Consider the following 17,647-nt stretch of genomic DNA (forward strand, 5'->3'; position numbering starts at 1 on the left):
ATTCATTCAATGAAAAGATATTTTAATGAATCAATTACTTTATTCATTTATTTAACATAAATTTGAAAATAAAATTTATTATCTCAAAGGATCTCCAATGACTAGACTGAAAAATGATGCGGAATTTTATCGTGATCAAGTTGAACTATTACGTGAGGAGGCAGATGAACAACAATCACGTTCTGCTGAACATTATAAAAATCAAGTTAGTTTATTTCTTTTCTTATATTTCACAAAGGCGCTTTTTGTAATTTTAATGAATTTTAATTTTTAACCTTGGAGTAAAATATTACACAAAATGAAGAATTGAACCCAATTATTATCAACTGGGAAGTACTGAAGGGATGCGTTGACCTACTTTATAACTGTTCAGTAATGACACCACGTGACCTAGAATGTAGAACTTTAACGTCTCGTGAGAAGTACAATAATAATTAGACAAGTATGCCAACATTATTGTCCTAAGTTCTTTTTTACTTCAAACAACTTAAAATAAAACATGATCTACAACCGTAAGCTTTTATATCACTTTTTGATTTCACTCACTGTACAATTCGTGGTTTACGTCAATAACTGTATTTAAACTAATTAGATCTCTCCTCGAAGTGTCGGAAATATATTTATAAGCTTTAAACCAGTTTAATAATTTTCCATGACTTGTTGAGATTGAACTGAGGACATTTGCTTTCCGTAATTTATGTATTCCATACTTTGTAAGTGTATCACAGCGTTTCATACAATAGAACTTTCCTAACGTGTAGCATAAATCAGCTCTCTGTTCAATACAATCTCGTTACGAACAAACATTCCTTAAAAACTAATTAATTAGTATAGTAATCACATTTGTACAATATCTAACAAGTTGAGATTTTACCTTATAATTGTGGCATGTCATGTATTTTCTTCACTAAGTTCTAACTTTACAGGAAAGTGTTGCATCAGGTTGAATAATACTGTGTTGTTAGTATGATTGATGCGTTTTCCATAAACAAAAGTTCAAATACCTCAATAGCAAGTGTATTCAACACAAGAGCATGTACCACATTTTAGTTATTTAATTATTAAAGAAACGAGATAAATTAATATAACTTTGGTTTTAACCTTGAATTTACGCCAGTCCAAAGCATAAACAAATACTGATTATTTGACTGATCCACGTTTAGAACTCTTCAGAGTGAACGTTAGGACATTCACCTTTTTAAATTAGTCTGAGGACCGTAATATTGAATTATTTACCATGATTATTCAAATATCCAGTCTTCATGAAATTATAGACATAAACTCATCGTATTTTAACCTTCAGTATTTGTTCATTTAGTCATAAAACTACTAATAACTACCACGAATAACACTATTATTCATCTTATCTTTTTCAGGTTCGTGTTCTTGGTGAACGTGTAGAACAATTACAACATATTTTAGCCTTAGAATCTAGTAAAGTTGAACGTTTGAGCTCAGAACTAGAAGAGAAAAATTCTACAGAAGCTGAAGGTAAAGCATATGTGCGTAATCTTGAACTTATGGTGAATCAATTAAGTAAACAATTAGAACAAAGAAGTAAATTATTAGCGAATGGAGTTGGTAATGATGAAAATGAACAAAGCCAAAATGATGAAAAAGACGTGAAGACAAAAGTGAGCTAAACATTTTTTTAATGGATATTTTTCGTTATAACGTTCGGTTTTTCACGTTTACACGAATGAGACGTTAATTTACATTAAACGAATATCTACACTAGATTCCCTCCCAGTGTATATTCTGCAGGACTCCAACACAACTCACATCAAGAACACGTGATTAGCTTGATTAGAATGCAAATATATTTCCACACCAAGAACCGAAAACAATCCAACAGCAATCAACAATCAGTCAATAATAATCGTAATAAGGATAGGGAAATATATAACTCATGTAACGCCTGTCAGACAATCTGCATATCTAACTAAGCAAACAACCAATCATTATCATTATTATTCACACATATTTTTAATTTACATCATCACAAATGAAATTCCTTGAAAAATAAACTGAATACGTAACCATAGTTTTTAATTCATCTTGTGTAATCTTAATCCTTCTTTTGATATTTTCCAAAACTATTCTTTAGTTTTAGTAAATTAAGAGTATGAGGAAATTACCACCATAAAAGATATCTAGTGATTTGTGGAGTTTTGACGAGATGAAATCCACTTTCTGATCATCTTCATTGAGTACTTATTACTGAACACTGCTTTTATTTATATCCAATTAACAAGAATCTAATTAATTAGTGTGATAATGCTTTATTCTTATTGGAATAATAATAAAATACCATTGAGTTACCTAATGACTAAAGAATATCAATTTATTCTTTAACAAAGGTCCTCTATTATTTTAATTAATCATTCTATTGGAGCTACTTTGCTATAAGTATTCATTCATTTTAATTGTTATATGAATAATGACGAATGTGCATATCAACTATTATCAGCTGTCAGAATTTAAATCCTTTAGAAACTATTATGTCATCGGTCTATTCAATTGTGATAAACATGTAAGTGACAAACATGGCATATTTTTCAGATAAAATACAAACTAATGGTTACTAAAGCTATTGGACTCGAATGATAATTTACATTCTGAAATGGTATCAGCTGAAATGTTGACAGAATATTGAGGCTGTAAACGTCATGGTTTTTAAGTTCTTGATGTGCTTAGACTCATTGATTACTAGGTTCAAAGCTAACAGTTAGTAATTCCAATAGTTGTTAATGAAATTACTGCATCATTTTCTAGTTTCTTCATTTGGGAGGGATTTTCAACCATATGTTGCTACATTTTGTCAAAATAACCTAATTTATACATGGCTCTCTCAACTGTTCACTGGTCATTATAGTTCTGGATTAAGATAAATAGTTCAATTTCTGACCTAAATAAATTAGAAATCTACTTTTAAAATCACCAATATGAGAGTCTACTGAGTTATTGTAACAAGTTTCTATCTGAATGAGACCAAGAACTTAATGTTTATCACACTAATAAAATGGTTAATTTTACTTCAAATGTGTTCTAATGTAAGTTACATAAATTGGTTTATTATCAAACCTATTGTTTATTCACTGAATTACAAACATTATGAAATTCGCACTGTAACTTTAAAGTTGATTTAGCTTTGCTATTAGCAATTAATAAGTATTATATATTTCACTAGACTAAATTCACATTTTATACACTGACACACATGAAGTACAATTATCGTTTAGTTAAAAACCGTATTTTGTTTGTTTTATTTTGACAATAAAAAGTTGTCAACATTTCATTCATTTACATTTGAAAGTGATATACATGCAAATTGACTGTTTAAAATTCACTCTAAGTACAAAATTAAATCAACCCAAAATATTGTTTAAACCGAGATATCCGTGTCTTTGATCTATGAATGAGCTTATAACTTCTGTTTTCATCAAAATAATCAATAAAATTATCGGAGGGGGTTTATGTAGATATTATAGTAATTTTAATAGTTGAGATCATGAGTCTGGATGCTCACTGCTGAGGAGTCTCACAATAGGACGAAACGGCCGTCCAGTGCTTCCAGACTTTCTATGGTGGTCTAGCTTCAATTGACTCATGATCTCAATTAAATTATGTCCAATTATTATTAATTTTAAAACTGTGATGTTCACACCGTTATACATGAATTTGATAGGCCGAATAACTATGATAAGCCTTGTTTTCACTAGAAATATCTTTTAATGTAATTACTTGTCAAAGTATCTTACAGCATAAATGGTCCCATAACTATGTCTTATGTAATAAAACAAATTCTATGTAAACAATACTCGTAATTTAAACATATACATAATAATTATTTTATTTCCCCAATATTCTTATAGGAGTTAATTACTGAACTGCAAAATGAACTGGCTACACATCGTGATTTAGTTGTTAAACTCAGAGAATATTTATCATCACATTCTGATGTGTCTTCACAACTTGATAGTAATACTCAATGTGCATTAGACTTATTGAACTCACCAATTCTAATTGGTAAAATAAATTTAAATCACCAGCAAGCCCAACATTTCTTTGGATCATCTAGAACACAATCTAGAGAGGAAGTGAATGATTTAACTCCAAGAAGCAATACATCACATCAATTAGCTGAAATGAAAAAACAATTAGTACTTATGCATAAACAGTTGATTGAATCAGAAGTACGTTTTTTAATTGTTAAAAACCATGTTATTCATAGACTGTTTATTTGTATCTTCCACTTAATCTGAATGTTAGCAGGTATACAGATAATATAGCAGTACACTAAAATCTTAATGTCACCACAGTTCAAAAGGTCTATTTTCCCAGAACTGCCTGGGTGTGACCTCAGTTGTTCCTGGAATCTACATTTGGTTTTCTCGTCACTGAGTTCAACTCTAATGGATCGTCTTAATGTGGTTTTTATGTGTCCAGTGAGGCCCAAGCAGATGTGTGCTTGTGCTGGTGCATGATCAGAATCTAGACGTGTATTCCAGAACGAGTGAAAGTCTTCTATCGAGCCTCTCCGATATGGTCTACTTGAGTCCACCGTTGGTTTGGTACAGGGAGTCGTCATGCTAGACGATGTCTATTCCTATGCTTAAAACTAATGCTTGTTAGAAGTAAACTAATGTCGGAGCACAGTTGCAACAGACGATCACTATTATCTGTTCGCTGAGCCGGAATACTATATACCCAAACAAATGTCTTTCTCGTTGGTTTAAGCTACTCACTTGGACATTAAAGTTGCCTGCTACGACTACTGTGTCTCAGTGTTTAGCTTTATCAAGAAGTTCAGGAAGCTTTCTGTAAAAGTCATCTTTCACCTCGTCCAGGGTTGCAGTCTGTTGGAGAGTAGGCAGAAACGATGAAAAGGCAACTACGTGTGTCTCTATCCTTCCGAGTTCTTACGGAGCTGTTTAGCCGAACAGCACATAAGAGACTAAGAAGAGCCGTACAAAAAACATTTAATGCTGCCAGATTAAATGCAATCTTTTACAACTATCCTAAGATAAGAACAGCCAACAAAGACAGACTGCCTGAATTCGCCAAATCTATGTGTATCTATCGTTTCAACTGCTCCTGTGGAGCCAGTTATATTGGGCGTACAATTCGGCAAGTCCGTCATCGCATTACTGAACATCATCCGTCGTGGTTAAACAAGGGACAGGTAAAAGTGACTAAAAGTTCTATTCTCTCTCACTTGGTTGACACAGGTCATCAAGTTGAATTGAATAAAGCTTTTAAGGTTATCTACAATATCCCATCTAATTTGCCACATGGTTTACGAGTGCGCCTCTTGCACATTGCGGAAGCCATCGCAATCCATGTTCACAAACCTGACCTTTGCATTCAAAAGAGATTCGTACAACCACTTTCCCTGCCCTGGCCATCAGTTTAAGATTTCCTTCAAAAGAACTATTTTTCATACTTCTATTTTTTTTATTTTATTTCTGTTGCTTCTGAACTTAATAACTTCTCAACATTCATCTCTTGATTCTTACGTAACTACCATCCTATTGACCATCCGTTAAAATTCTGTTCCTTCTTTGTTTCTTACATTACGCAACTTAGCAACTCCTTGATCACTTTGAATATTAATAATCCTCTTTCTTCTAATTAATCAATGTTAATTTAAATGTCATTATGTAATTATTACGTAACGTATCCACTCGATGAGTATTATATTATTAGTGTAAAACGTATATATATTAGTGTAGAGCCATGATGAAAAACTAATTGAAAAGAAATTTCTTTGCTCAATTCGTTCCTTCTTTATTTACCAAATGGCAAAATGGGAATTTTCACATAAGAGACAGTTAACGGGGATCTATTCTAATGGTAGCCGTTTTTCCTTCGTACATAGTTCTAAGTCTACAGGTGCCAGTCCACGAGAACTAGCCATCGGATCGCCAGATACACGAAGGGTGTATCTCGTCGGCTTTCCGTTTTGGCTAGGGATTAGTTTGACTAATATAGCTTCTAAAATATTAACTTCAATAAATACTGGACGCCTAACAAAGACTCGTGAACTACGAATACGAGAAAATCAGGCTGACTTAAGATATGAGCGAGGCTGCATCGACCATATATTCACCATTCATCAGGTTCAAGAATACAGGCATACTTATCGATGTCCGACAATGACGATTTTCCTTGACTTCAGAGTAGCATTTGACTCTGTAGACCGAGAGGTTCTGTGTGCGTGTCTGTCACTGAATTGTACACCTCAGAAGTACATAAACCTTGTGAGGGCTTTTTACTTGAACACTACTAGTCGGACCAGAGCTTATGGGAAATTGTCATCTGATTTTTCAACCTCAAGTGCTATCCGAAAAGGCTGTTCACTAACTCCATTTCTGCTCATCATAGACCTACTGCTGGAAATAACGTTCTCGTCGACTGAATTTTCAGGGTTTGATCTCCTACCACGAGTTCCACTTATCGACTTACAATACGCAGATGATATAGACCTGTTTGGTGAAGACGCTGATGAAATGCAGAGTGCTTTGGTGGCACTGAGCGACAATTCCAGGATGTTTCGAATGAGTTTCTCATTATCTAAATGCAAGTTGTTGCTTCAGGACTGGCCTGCGTCAACACCTGAACTAAGGATAGGGAGTGAAGCAGTCGAACGTGTTGACAACTTCACTCATCTTGGAAGTGTTATCAACCATAATAGATTGGTGTTTGACGAAATCTCCGTACAGATTCAAGAAGCTCGTTCGCCTTTTGCCAACTTACGTCACCACCTATGGCGAAGGCGAGATATCCGTCTATCGATTAAGGGACGAGTATACTGCTAAGCAGTTAATTCTTTTTCACTTTATGGCTGAGAAACGTAAGCTACAGGTATTTGGCCACAGATATCTTAGAAATATTACCAGCATCTGCTGGGAACACCTGGAGGTTAGAACAATCTCCCCACTCATCCCTTCCCGATGATCATCTGTAGATCTTCTATACATACCACAAAAGTATATTTCAACTTACCTTTGTTACAGTAAAGTTTCTCACAGCTGAAAAGCATCAAATAGTCGCCACAAAAGCATGATTCTTTAAATCATTAACAAGATAATTCATCAGTACATAGGTTCGGATACTTTTGAAACCAACTGTTAATCCATGGTTAAAAGGATTTATGTCATAGTTAACTGATTTTACTTTTCTATACGATATCAGGATACCGTTAAACAAGAAGCGGAAAATCGGGAAGAACTAGAAGCTGAAAACTTTAGTTTATATGATAAAATATCTATACTGGATAGACAATTACGTCATATACAAGATGAATACGATGAACTTGTTAAGAAAGAAATGATTAATCAACGTACATTAAAAGATGTTCAAGAACTTTTAGATGATGAATCAAGAAAGCGTACAAAACTTGAACAACAAAATAAAGAATTGGAACAACAATTAGCTGAATTACGTGATTACAATGAACCAGAAGATGATTTAGGTAAGTCTACTTATGCCTAGCAAAATGAAACAAATTTATTTCCTTTATCACAAAATCTGACTTGTTTCTCTCATGTAAAGTAAGATAAAATTGTTATTTGTGCAATTATTATGAATATATTTAGTTTCCTGCTTTTGAGTTAATTAAGTGCCGTTTGATACTCTCCTATTTCAAATTGTTTTAGCTTATTGAAGAACAAGTACTCACTTATTTGATAAATGAATGTTATAATAAATTCTTAAATCATTAACATAGCATCTGTGATAATCGCTTTCTTACTTATTATTCTGATAAAACCGAAGTCAGTAACATATTATATTAGTTAGATAGCATTATTATAAATTTCTATTGGGCAATGATCAGTTGAACTGGTTTACTGAAATAGATGATCTAATTAATTGCTCGGTTTTTATGAAACAAACATACTTTATTAATTTTTAGTTCGTAAAGGTATAATTACTTTTCTATCGTAAAATACGATCTGTCACTTAGTGGAGATTATCAGTTGAGTTAAATGAGCCACTTGACTTGGAACCGGTCCCATCAGATTAAATATATCTGACCGGATAAACTTGATAATGTATTCCTGTATTCCTTTAGACTACCTGCCTTACCTTATCGTATTTTTTCGCAGTTCAACCACTTCATTCTAAAAACATTTAATACTCACCCTTTTAATAACAGAAACCACAAGCGTTCATGTGGTACGCCACAAGAAAAGAAAATAGACGTTTTAGTGTTTTTCCTTCTCTAAAGGTTCTATCATGTCATATAATGTAAACTTCGTAACTACGATCTCTCAAGTTAAACTTCAAGGAAATTCATTCTCGTATAGCATTCTTGTATAGCATTTTCATCATCATATCTTGGGAAAACTAATTTGTGTCATATGTTTTTGTTCGTGGTATTATTGTAAATCTACCAGTAACGTCTTATACGTAACCACTTAACTGAGTAACTCGAAGTAACTTATCATAATATCGACTATTGAATTCGTGAGTTCAGTAGGTTAAATCTAATGATTGAGGCATAGTTGTAACCTTTAGAAAGTTGATGTTAAATATACTAAGATATGTTGCCTACCAACGGAATCAGTGATGATAATATGATAATGGGATATACAAAATATTATATTAACATATTTATCACCTACTTATTTTCGTCTGAATCATTTACAAACAAGGCTAGTGAAATGTGGACGGTTGATTAGTTTAAGTCAAGATCCTCAACCTGTGACCTGGTAATTATCAATAATAGACTTTTGTGTTTGACATCAAATATAATAGGTTAATCTCATGGAACGATTTATCAAAAACCGGATGCAATCACCAATCAACTTGTAAAATCCAAAGGAACTCTTTCATTTAAAATCCGCTACTTTGTAATTACGCATAAACATAAGTAACCTTGAGGTAAGAGCTTAGACTCTGAAACCCAGAAATACATGTTCACACTCTTAATAAAAGATATATTTCCCTCACGCTACATATTAAATTATGGGAATATTGGAGTGAACTAAAATCCAAGACTTCTGTAGACTTAAACAATCTTTAATGTTTGTTTATCTAATGATGAGTAGTTGCTCAATAAATTAACTGTTGTCATTAACTTCATTCTTGAATAGTAACGAGAGAGTGGGAATCAATCAAATCAAAATTACGTGCTGATGCTATGTTTTATAAGAGGAGTTTAGATCAATTACGGGAAGAATATGACCAATATCGTATTGACAACGATCCTGTATCCATGCAAAGACAAGTAGGTGATATTTTCTCTTTACTTGAAATAAGACTACTAAATCAATCATCTGCATAAAACCTTCATTAAAAATTAAATATACACTTTTTATTAACAAGCAAGAAAATAATATAACTGTAAAACTTGCTTTATTCATAGGTAGTGTTGATCGAATACAGAGTCATTACTCAGAAGTCACAAGCCAAAATGAAACAACTCTTCAGTTCCCCGTGATTTACAAAGATTCTACTACTAATGTAAATCGTAGACAAAATAATCCTTAAGTGTCTATGACCCATATAATTAAAACAATTTCAATCCCTCTATTATAAATTATATAGGCTCAAATATAGTTTTAGTTAATTCAATAAGCAGATTTTTAATATGTTCTCTGGTTAGATTAAACAAACATCCTAATCCAGAATTCTTTCTGTTTTCAATTAATTGTATAATTAATATTAATATTTCATACATATAGTTCCCTTTATTATTTTAAAGAGAACAAGAACGAAGATTCGTGCAGAATAATATGGATTCATTTTATTTCGTTAGGTTCTCATCAGCTGCTTACAATCTAAAATATTTGAAAATCAACGTTATTACAGATATTGACATATTTATACATAAGAGTGTGATTAAAGATGAAAATGAGTATCATGATGTAACGAAGATTTCAATAAAGTTAAGGTCATAAGATAATTTGTTTCGGATAATTAATGTTTGGGAGGGAGTGTTCCAGAACATTGGAATAGTGATTAAAACTCATGAAGTTAACAAACAGACGATTGCTTAATTACACAATCATTTAACGTTTGTTAACTCCATGAGTTCTAATCACTATTTCAGTGTTCTGGAACTTTTCCTCCCAAACATTATTTATCCGAAACAATTTTTTACGGCCTTATTAACTCTTGAACGCCGATTGTAGCTCTTCTAGAGTTACTGCCGGTCCCAAGCCCGAGTAAAGGAGGAGGGTTGGGCATGGGATTAGCGACCCCATTCCGTACAAAACTAACTCGCTAAAAAAAAGCTTATCAGAAAAAATAATTCAAACCATTTAGACTCTGCCCTGGGAGTTAGAAGGTCTTCATTTAGAAGAACTATGACTCCTCATGGTGAAAGCCGAGCTCCTTCGGAAACCACGAGGTCAATGCCCCTTCTAACAACCACAGCAACAATTTTCATAGGTATATGGGACGTCCAAACAATGTGGGAGACCGGGAAGACCAGTCAAATAGCAACGGAAATGAGGAGATACAACTTGGCAGTACTGAGAATCAGCGAAACCCATTGGACACAAGCTGGACAACAAAGGCTAAATACGGGAGAGATGCTACTATACTCCGGTCACGAAGAGGAAAATGCTCCACACACTCAGGGACTTGCTGTAATGCTGTCCAATGTAGCACGAAATGCACTTGTAGGATGGGAATCTCACGGATCCAGAATCATCAAAGCATCACTCAAAACAAAGAAGGAGGGGATCACAATGAATATTATCCAATGTTATCCACCCTCCAATGATAGCAACGACGACATTAAAGATCAATTCTATGAGAGGCTGGAATTAATCATAGAGAAGTGCCCAAGAAACGACCTCACCATTCTGATGGGAGATCTAAACACCAAAGTCGGAATAGACAACACCGGATATCAGTCCTACGGATTTACAAACGAGACTAAAATAGCAAAGTTTAACAGACACTTTATGGTGTCGTTTCTAATAATATTTACCCGTAATAATTCAAATACACTATTCTGACTAATAGCAAATACCCCAAACCGTTAACTTGGGCTTTCTTGTAGGTATTCACCTACGAACTAATACTAAATATGTGGTTTATGTTACTCATGTTGAGAGATATAAGTAGAATGTAATACCAATCAGAAGTAGGATGTATACCAGCAGAAGATCCGATTGAAGAGAACGTGAAAGGAAACATAAAGCAATTGTAATAACAACAAAAACGAAAGAATCATAGAGTATGTAAAGGGCAACTGAAGGAAGATGTACAAATAATGTCTTTAATGTGTGATTATGATATTTTACGAAATTAATTGTAATTTTAGATTAAACAGTAAATTGGTTACCCACCCCACCCCGACGTATATTAAACTGTTTATCAGAATTTAGTTTACTTTCACAAATATAAATATCCTTCAAGATAAATGATTCTCGAAGCATCTCTCTGCACATGAAAACCTAAATTTTATCATAGTCAATAGATCATATTTAATTTCAATAGTTGAGATCATGAGTCAATTGAAGCTAGACCATCATGAAAAACTTGGAAGAACTGGACGGCTGTTTCGTCCTATTGTGAGACTCCTCAGCAGTGCGCATCCGCGGGGTTCGCTCGCGCGGAGGACTGGCAGGTCCTGTGTTCGAATATCGGGAGGTGGGATCATGGATGAGCACATTTGAGTAATCCCACATTAGAATTAAACAGCTGTCTAGTGCTTCCAGGTTTTCCATGGTGGTCTAGCTTCAATTGACTCATGATCTCAACTATTGAAATTACTACAATCTCCACAAAACCCCTTCTGAGATTATATTTACTAGTTAAATCTGACTTTCAAAAAGAGATATAAAATGAACTTACCTTTTATCTTTATGACAATCAGTTTGTGTTTTTTTTGGTATCATCCTTGTTTTATTGAAATTAAATATATAAATATTGTGTGTTGTTGGAAGATTGTAATCGCGTAAATAATGTAATTTATCAATCACTAGTCATACGTTTACTTTTTTTTTTCTAAACCAAAATAAGATTTTTTTCTAAGAATTTAACATAAAACTAACATTTTTCTTACACACGGATACCATATTTTTCAAAAAGGGAATGATTCATACCTTGTTACTTGAACATTAGACAAATAAATCATAGTCATCACAAATAATATTTGCATAATTTTTCACTTAATTGAGTTAAATTGAATAAGATATGCAGCCAAGAATAATATAAAAATAAAGTGGGGAGGTTTTGTGAAGATTGTAGTAATTTAATAGTTGAGTTCATAAGTCAATTAAAACTATACCACCATGGAAAACATGGGAGCACTGAATGTTCGTTTCATCCTAGTATGTGAGATGGTAACTCAACGAAGACAATTATAGATGGTGGAGAAATTTCGTGGATTAATTGCAGTTAGGTATTGACACCGTCGCATGACAACCCAATGGGCTAGAGGCTAGGCATTCGCGCGGACTTAAGGTCCTGAGTTCGAATCCCGCAAGCGGGGTCGTGAGTACGCACTGCTGAGGAGTCCCATACTAGGATGGGGCAGCCATCCAGTGCTTACAGGTTTTCCATGGTGGTCTAGGTTTAATTAATTCACGAACTCAACTATGAAAAATAAAATGTTTAATTTTATTTGGCAGTGATATATAGTGGTGTTAGGGATTTTATAAAATTTCCGGAAATCAAGTTAATTTGTTTACTGTCGATTTTTTCTTTACGTTACAGTAATTCTTTTATTGTAAAATACAATTATAGCAGTTTCTAAACAGTATTAGGTAACAAGTAATGATATACTTTCAATCAAAATACTATATTTAAAAGGAATTGAATGAATTAAACTACTAGTCTACTCACTGAATCAACCAATTCAAATGAGCTACATAATCGTTTCATTAAAACATCATCATCATATAAGAGAAGTCGACCAAATGTCAATCCTCCTATTTTTTTATTTTATTTTTTCCTTCTTTTTTCTCTTTCTTCATACACTCCTTCCTTTACAGCCATATGCTTCCCCTTCCATCTTCCCCTCAAATTTTCTAACCCAAACTGGTTCATTTTGTTTCCACGATCATCCTCATTACATTTAATCTTAGCTTCAACATTTATCATATCATGAAGAGCTATCCTTTTCCCAATGATAAGTTCCCTATCTATCTTTTGATGAATACATAAGCCATTAACAATCAAACGATCATTAAACTTTCCTTGTTTAAAAAAAAGTCTTTTTTTAATAACTTTGTTTATTTAACGTCACTGTCAACATGCCTAACAGAAGTTTAATATCAGTATTATTATCATCCTGTTCAAATATCAATTAATGTATTAGGAATGATGATAGTTTTCTTTCAATTTACATTTTCGATAATTAGACAAACAGATATTTTCCGGACCTGAACAAATAAATCTTACATTTGTTGGTATATACTCATCGATTTATTTATGAATTTCGAGATGATTAGTTGATAAATAAAGCTTTCATTGACAGTCACAACACCTTAACTAATTAAGAATCATTAAAATCTTGTCTGTCAATTGTATGTTTAACCCAATCACTTCAAGAAACGATAATATCAGGTCAACCTAAAAGAGCTATACATTTTAGTTAAGTTTGAATCTAGAACTAGGTACCTTCTGCTTTAAACTAAGTGACCTGTTTTTTGCAATCGATCTATGAAGAAACGTTTCTATAATAGAATAATCATTTTGTACGCTTCAAAAACTATCTATGGAAAAAAATAACATGAAACAATTAGGTATCATTACAATGAAACGTAACACTAAAATGATTATCATTATGCTAATTTTTAAAACATATAGAATTAACAACGGAGAGAATACCTTTCCTCAGAACTATGTGGATCCCAAATGTTATACATAACTTGTTTCACTGAAATATTTCTTATTTTGCAAAGCATTTTACAGGATGAAGCTCATTGCCATTCCCATATAGTAAAATACTCTTTGTTTATTCTATATCGGTCTTTCAGAATGTCAGTTTTATATTAGTACTTGTCTATTAGCTGAAAATCCTCAAAATTCTATTCAATACGATGTTAGTTTAAGTGGTGGTGTATGATAACCTGTGCTGATAATAAGAAAGAATTATCAGTCAAATGGAATGTAAAGTTTTCAGAATACCTAAAGTATATTTAGTTAAAACAGTTGCAAGATTAGTCCTTTGGAATCATTACCATAGCTTATTTTTATTATAGAAATTAACATGGAAAGAATTTATTGCACTGTTCTAAAAACAGAGGTATATACGTGACGTCATGGCTAAGCGCCTGGTGCGAGACTGATAGGTGCTGGGTTCGAATCTTGCGGGGTGCGGGATCGTGGATGCGCGCTGTTGAGGAGTCCCATACTGGGACGAAACGGCCGTCCAGTTTTTCCCGGTTTTCCATGATGGTCTAGCTTCAATTGACTCATGATTTCAAGCAGAGGTATATATTGATATTGTATTATAGAATATATTATCAACAAAGTTTCACTCGATAATTGTGGTCTTTTTTAATTTCACAATTTTTAAGTCTAATAGAACGGTTGAAACAAATAAAAACTTGCATAAGGGAAACAAAACCTTGTTTAATTGAAAACACAACAACAGTAATATTGATTGCACTTATTACCTTCACGATGCTAACCTCATTTCGCATTGGATTCTATCATATGTAATTTTGAGCTTAGCCCCAGTAAAAAAAAAACAAATTAGGATAAACTAGTTGCAAAATGCATCCTAGTTACCAAACTATATCACTCCTTACTACTCAAAATACTATTATAAGTAATAAAGAAAAACTTTATACAGAATGGTATGTTAACAATTTACTTCTTAATTGTCTTTTCTCTTCAAAAAACAAACGAAGTTGACAGAAAAAGAAGAAAAAGTAAATTTGTTAGAAAAGGAAAAACAACAATGGCGTATGGAATTGGATATACAAAACGTAAAGCTACAAAATGCTACTTCATTATTAGAGGATGTAAGTATGTTTTTCTGTGTGTGTGTGTGTGCTAATTTGTCTTTTCTTAATTGAATAGTTGATATGAAATATTTTAATAAATATATAATGTGATAATACTAATATTAGAAATTAATTAAAACCGATCGACATGGATTACTAAAAATGTGAAGTTGTAGAATGCAATTTACAACAACTTCCCGTTACAATGAAACACATTATACTCAAACTGTCCCGATAACAATATGATTAGGTTATATAGACTAACATGTTTCCTTAACATCTTCATTGTTAACTTATAAAACTCATTTACTGTAAAGTCTCTTCATTAGGTACTCGAAAATTCAACATAACAACAAAAATGTTATTTTATCGATGTCAAAAAATATCAAGTTACTGAGTATCAACGAGCAATAGATATATTTTCATTATAGAGTTGTAAAGATTGTTTTTGATTGAGATCATGAACCGATTGATGTTAGACCACCATTGAAAACCTGGAAGCACTGAACGACCTTTTCGTCCTATTATAGGAGTCCTCAGCAGTGCGCATCCACGATATCGCTCGCGAGATTCGAACTCAGGGCCTTCAGCTAATCTGTGTTGGGTAGAGACAGGTATCTACGTCAGTACAATGGAAGATGGTCGCGCGATTTCGTGGATTGGTTGAGGTTAGACATTAACACCGACGGGTGCCGGTTCAGTGGTCCAGAGGTTAAGCGTTCGCGTGCAACTGGAGGTCCTTGGTTAGAATTCTGCAAGCGGTATCGTGGATGTGCACTAATGAAGACACCCACAATAGGATGAAAAGGCCGTCTAGTGCTTTCGGGTTTTCAATAGTGGTGTAACATTAACCGGTTCATTATCTCAATCGAAAATAGATATATTTATTTGAATCATTTATGTTTGGACGTGTATACAAAACACAGTTAAATGTTAAAATAATCAATTAAGTAAGATAGGAAGTGTATGGAATTGAATGTCTAGAGTCCTTGAAAGTGTTATACATCAACATTATGTTTATAGATTTTACCACTCAGTGTTTTTTCTTATTTGATATCGATTCTTGTAGTTCTACTATATGATAAAATTTGTTACCAACTACCTATTTGTACAGAATACCATTTAGATTCAATTCTAATCTCGTCGTTCAATATTACTGATTGAATGACTTCAATTTATACGTTCAATAAAACACGTAAATACTTTTATATATTAAAACAATAAAACAAAACATATTAAACATCAACTTCAATGTTACATAATATTGAGCGGTGGTAATGAAATGAATCTTAAATCGTAATTCTATCATTGTTAACAAACACAAACAGAGATATACCTAAATATATAAATGATGTTTTATTAAATAATAAGATCATTTGTAATATTTAGTAATAAGTAGTAGTTGTACAAATTCATATTATTATTTTCATCTTAAAATTATATATTCGTTCTAAACTCTAAAAGGTCACTGATATCAATCACTAGTTATGAATAAAAATGACAAAGATTATCATAGTTATACATGCATTTACATTAGAAATTAACCTTTAATGAAGATAATGATAATTGCAAAGACATTTAATTAGAATTTTTGCAGTTTGAGCATGTATAGTTTAACCAATTAATAAATGAATATATAATAAAATAAAGATATATTTGTAATATTTTAATGAGTAGAAAACTGAATTTCTGACATTTCTCAACTCTGTGTAAGTTTCTTCTTCAGAGAACGAAGAAATAGCCAGATCAAATTAATAGGAGTTTAAACAGTACAGATGGACAAAGCAGAATATAAAGTACAAATGAATGATAGGTCTGATTACGTCTGTTTCATGTTGTTTTGGTCAAGATGGTATGAGACTTGTTTGTATATTTATGTGTAGAAATATAAAATATGAAGGGATCGCGTTGAATTTTCATGTGCGTTCATGCAACAAGCTCTGAACACAATAAGATGCCGTTATTAGAATATACGATCCAAGGTCGACGGATATTTAGGTTTATTATTCTATTGAGCGCAGTAGGATTTAGTATAATATGAAAAGCTTCTGTTACTCATCTCTCTTTATAGTCAAAACAACATTTCTATATTATTTTGTCATTGCTAATGTCGATTTGATAGTTATTGAAAATAGCACATACTGTTGCCAAATATTTAAAAATTCCTGATTTCCATAAGAATATTTTCTCTTTTTGCGTAGCTCGGGTGTTACTTTGCACGAGTCGAAATTCCACAAGTTGACATGCAAATATAGAGAGTATCACAGTCGAGACTATCTTTGTCCAAGTAAAAAGCTTTTTATCTTTTATCTGAAATAAAACAGTTCGCAGCGTTGGTTAGTTTATAGAAAGCTCTAATTCTATGTAACTTTAAGATTCTTCGTAATTCTTCTATTATACCAGGTTGATATGATAGAACTACAGTAGCTATTGCTTTATATTGTTTCTTCTAATTTGAAAATAAATTAATGCATTTGAAATTGATTTTGTTAAGGTGTACAATAAAATAAAATTAGTTCACCTGGTAACTGTGATAAAATTTGTTTTCATTAATTTATTTAGCACTTAAGAAGTAGTCAGCTCATTGATTACCACTTGATAACTGATGCATATCAATCAATTTTGTATTAAAATCAATCTGAATACATGTTTAATTTCTATTAAGAAATGACCTTTACATTTAAATATTATTTATATGATATGGAACATTTCTTTATTTGAAACTT

The 17,647-nt window shown here is 32.5% G+C and overlaps 1 protein-coding gene across 1 annotated transcript in view; it reads left to right on the plus strand.

Annotated features, from left to right (window-relative positions):
- MS3_00001610 (uncharacterized protein) overlaps positions 1-17,647 on the plus strand; it is a 46,171-nt gene that overhangs the window by 21,025 nt on the left and 7,499 nt on the right. The window contains exons 7-12 of the mRNA XM_051209078.1: positions 90-205; positions 1,377-1,634; positions 3,876-4,196; positions 7,198-7,477; positions 9,102-9,235; positions 14,826-14,939. Coding sequence (XP_051074500.1) covers positions 90-205; positions 1,377-1,634; positions 3,876-4,196; positions 7,198-7,477; positions 9,102-9,235; positions 14,826-14,939 — 1,223 coding nt within the window. The remainder of the gene's footprint in view (positions 1-89; positions 206-1,376; positions 1,635-3,875; positions 4,197-7,197; positions 7,478-9,101; positions 9,236-14,825; positions 14,940-17,647) is intronic.

This window comes from Schistosoma haematobium, chromosome 1 (assembly GCF_000699445.3).
Source record: "Schistosoma haematobium chromosome 1, whole genome shotgun sequence".
NCBI lineage: Eukaryota > Metazoa > Platyhelminthes > Trematoda > Strigeidida > Schistosomatidae > Schistosoma > Schistosoma haematobium.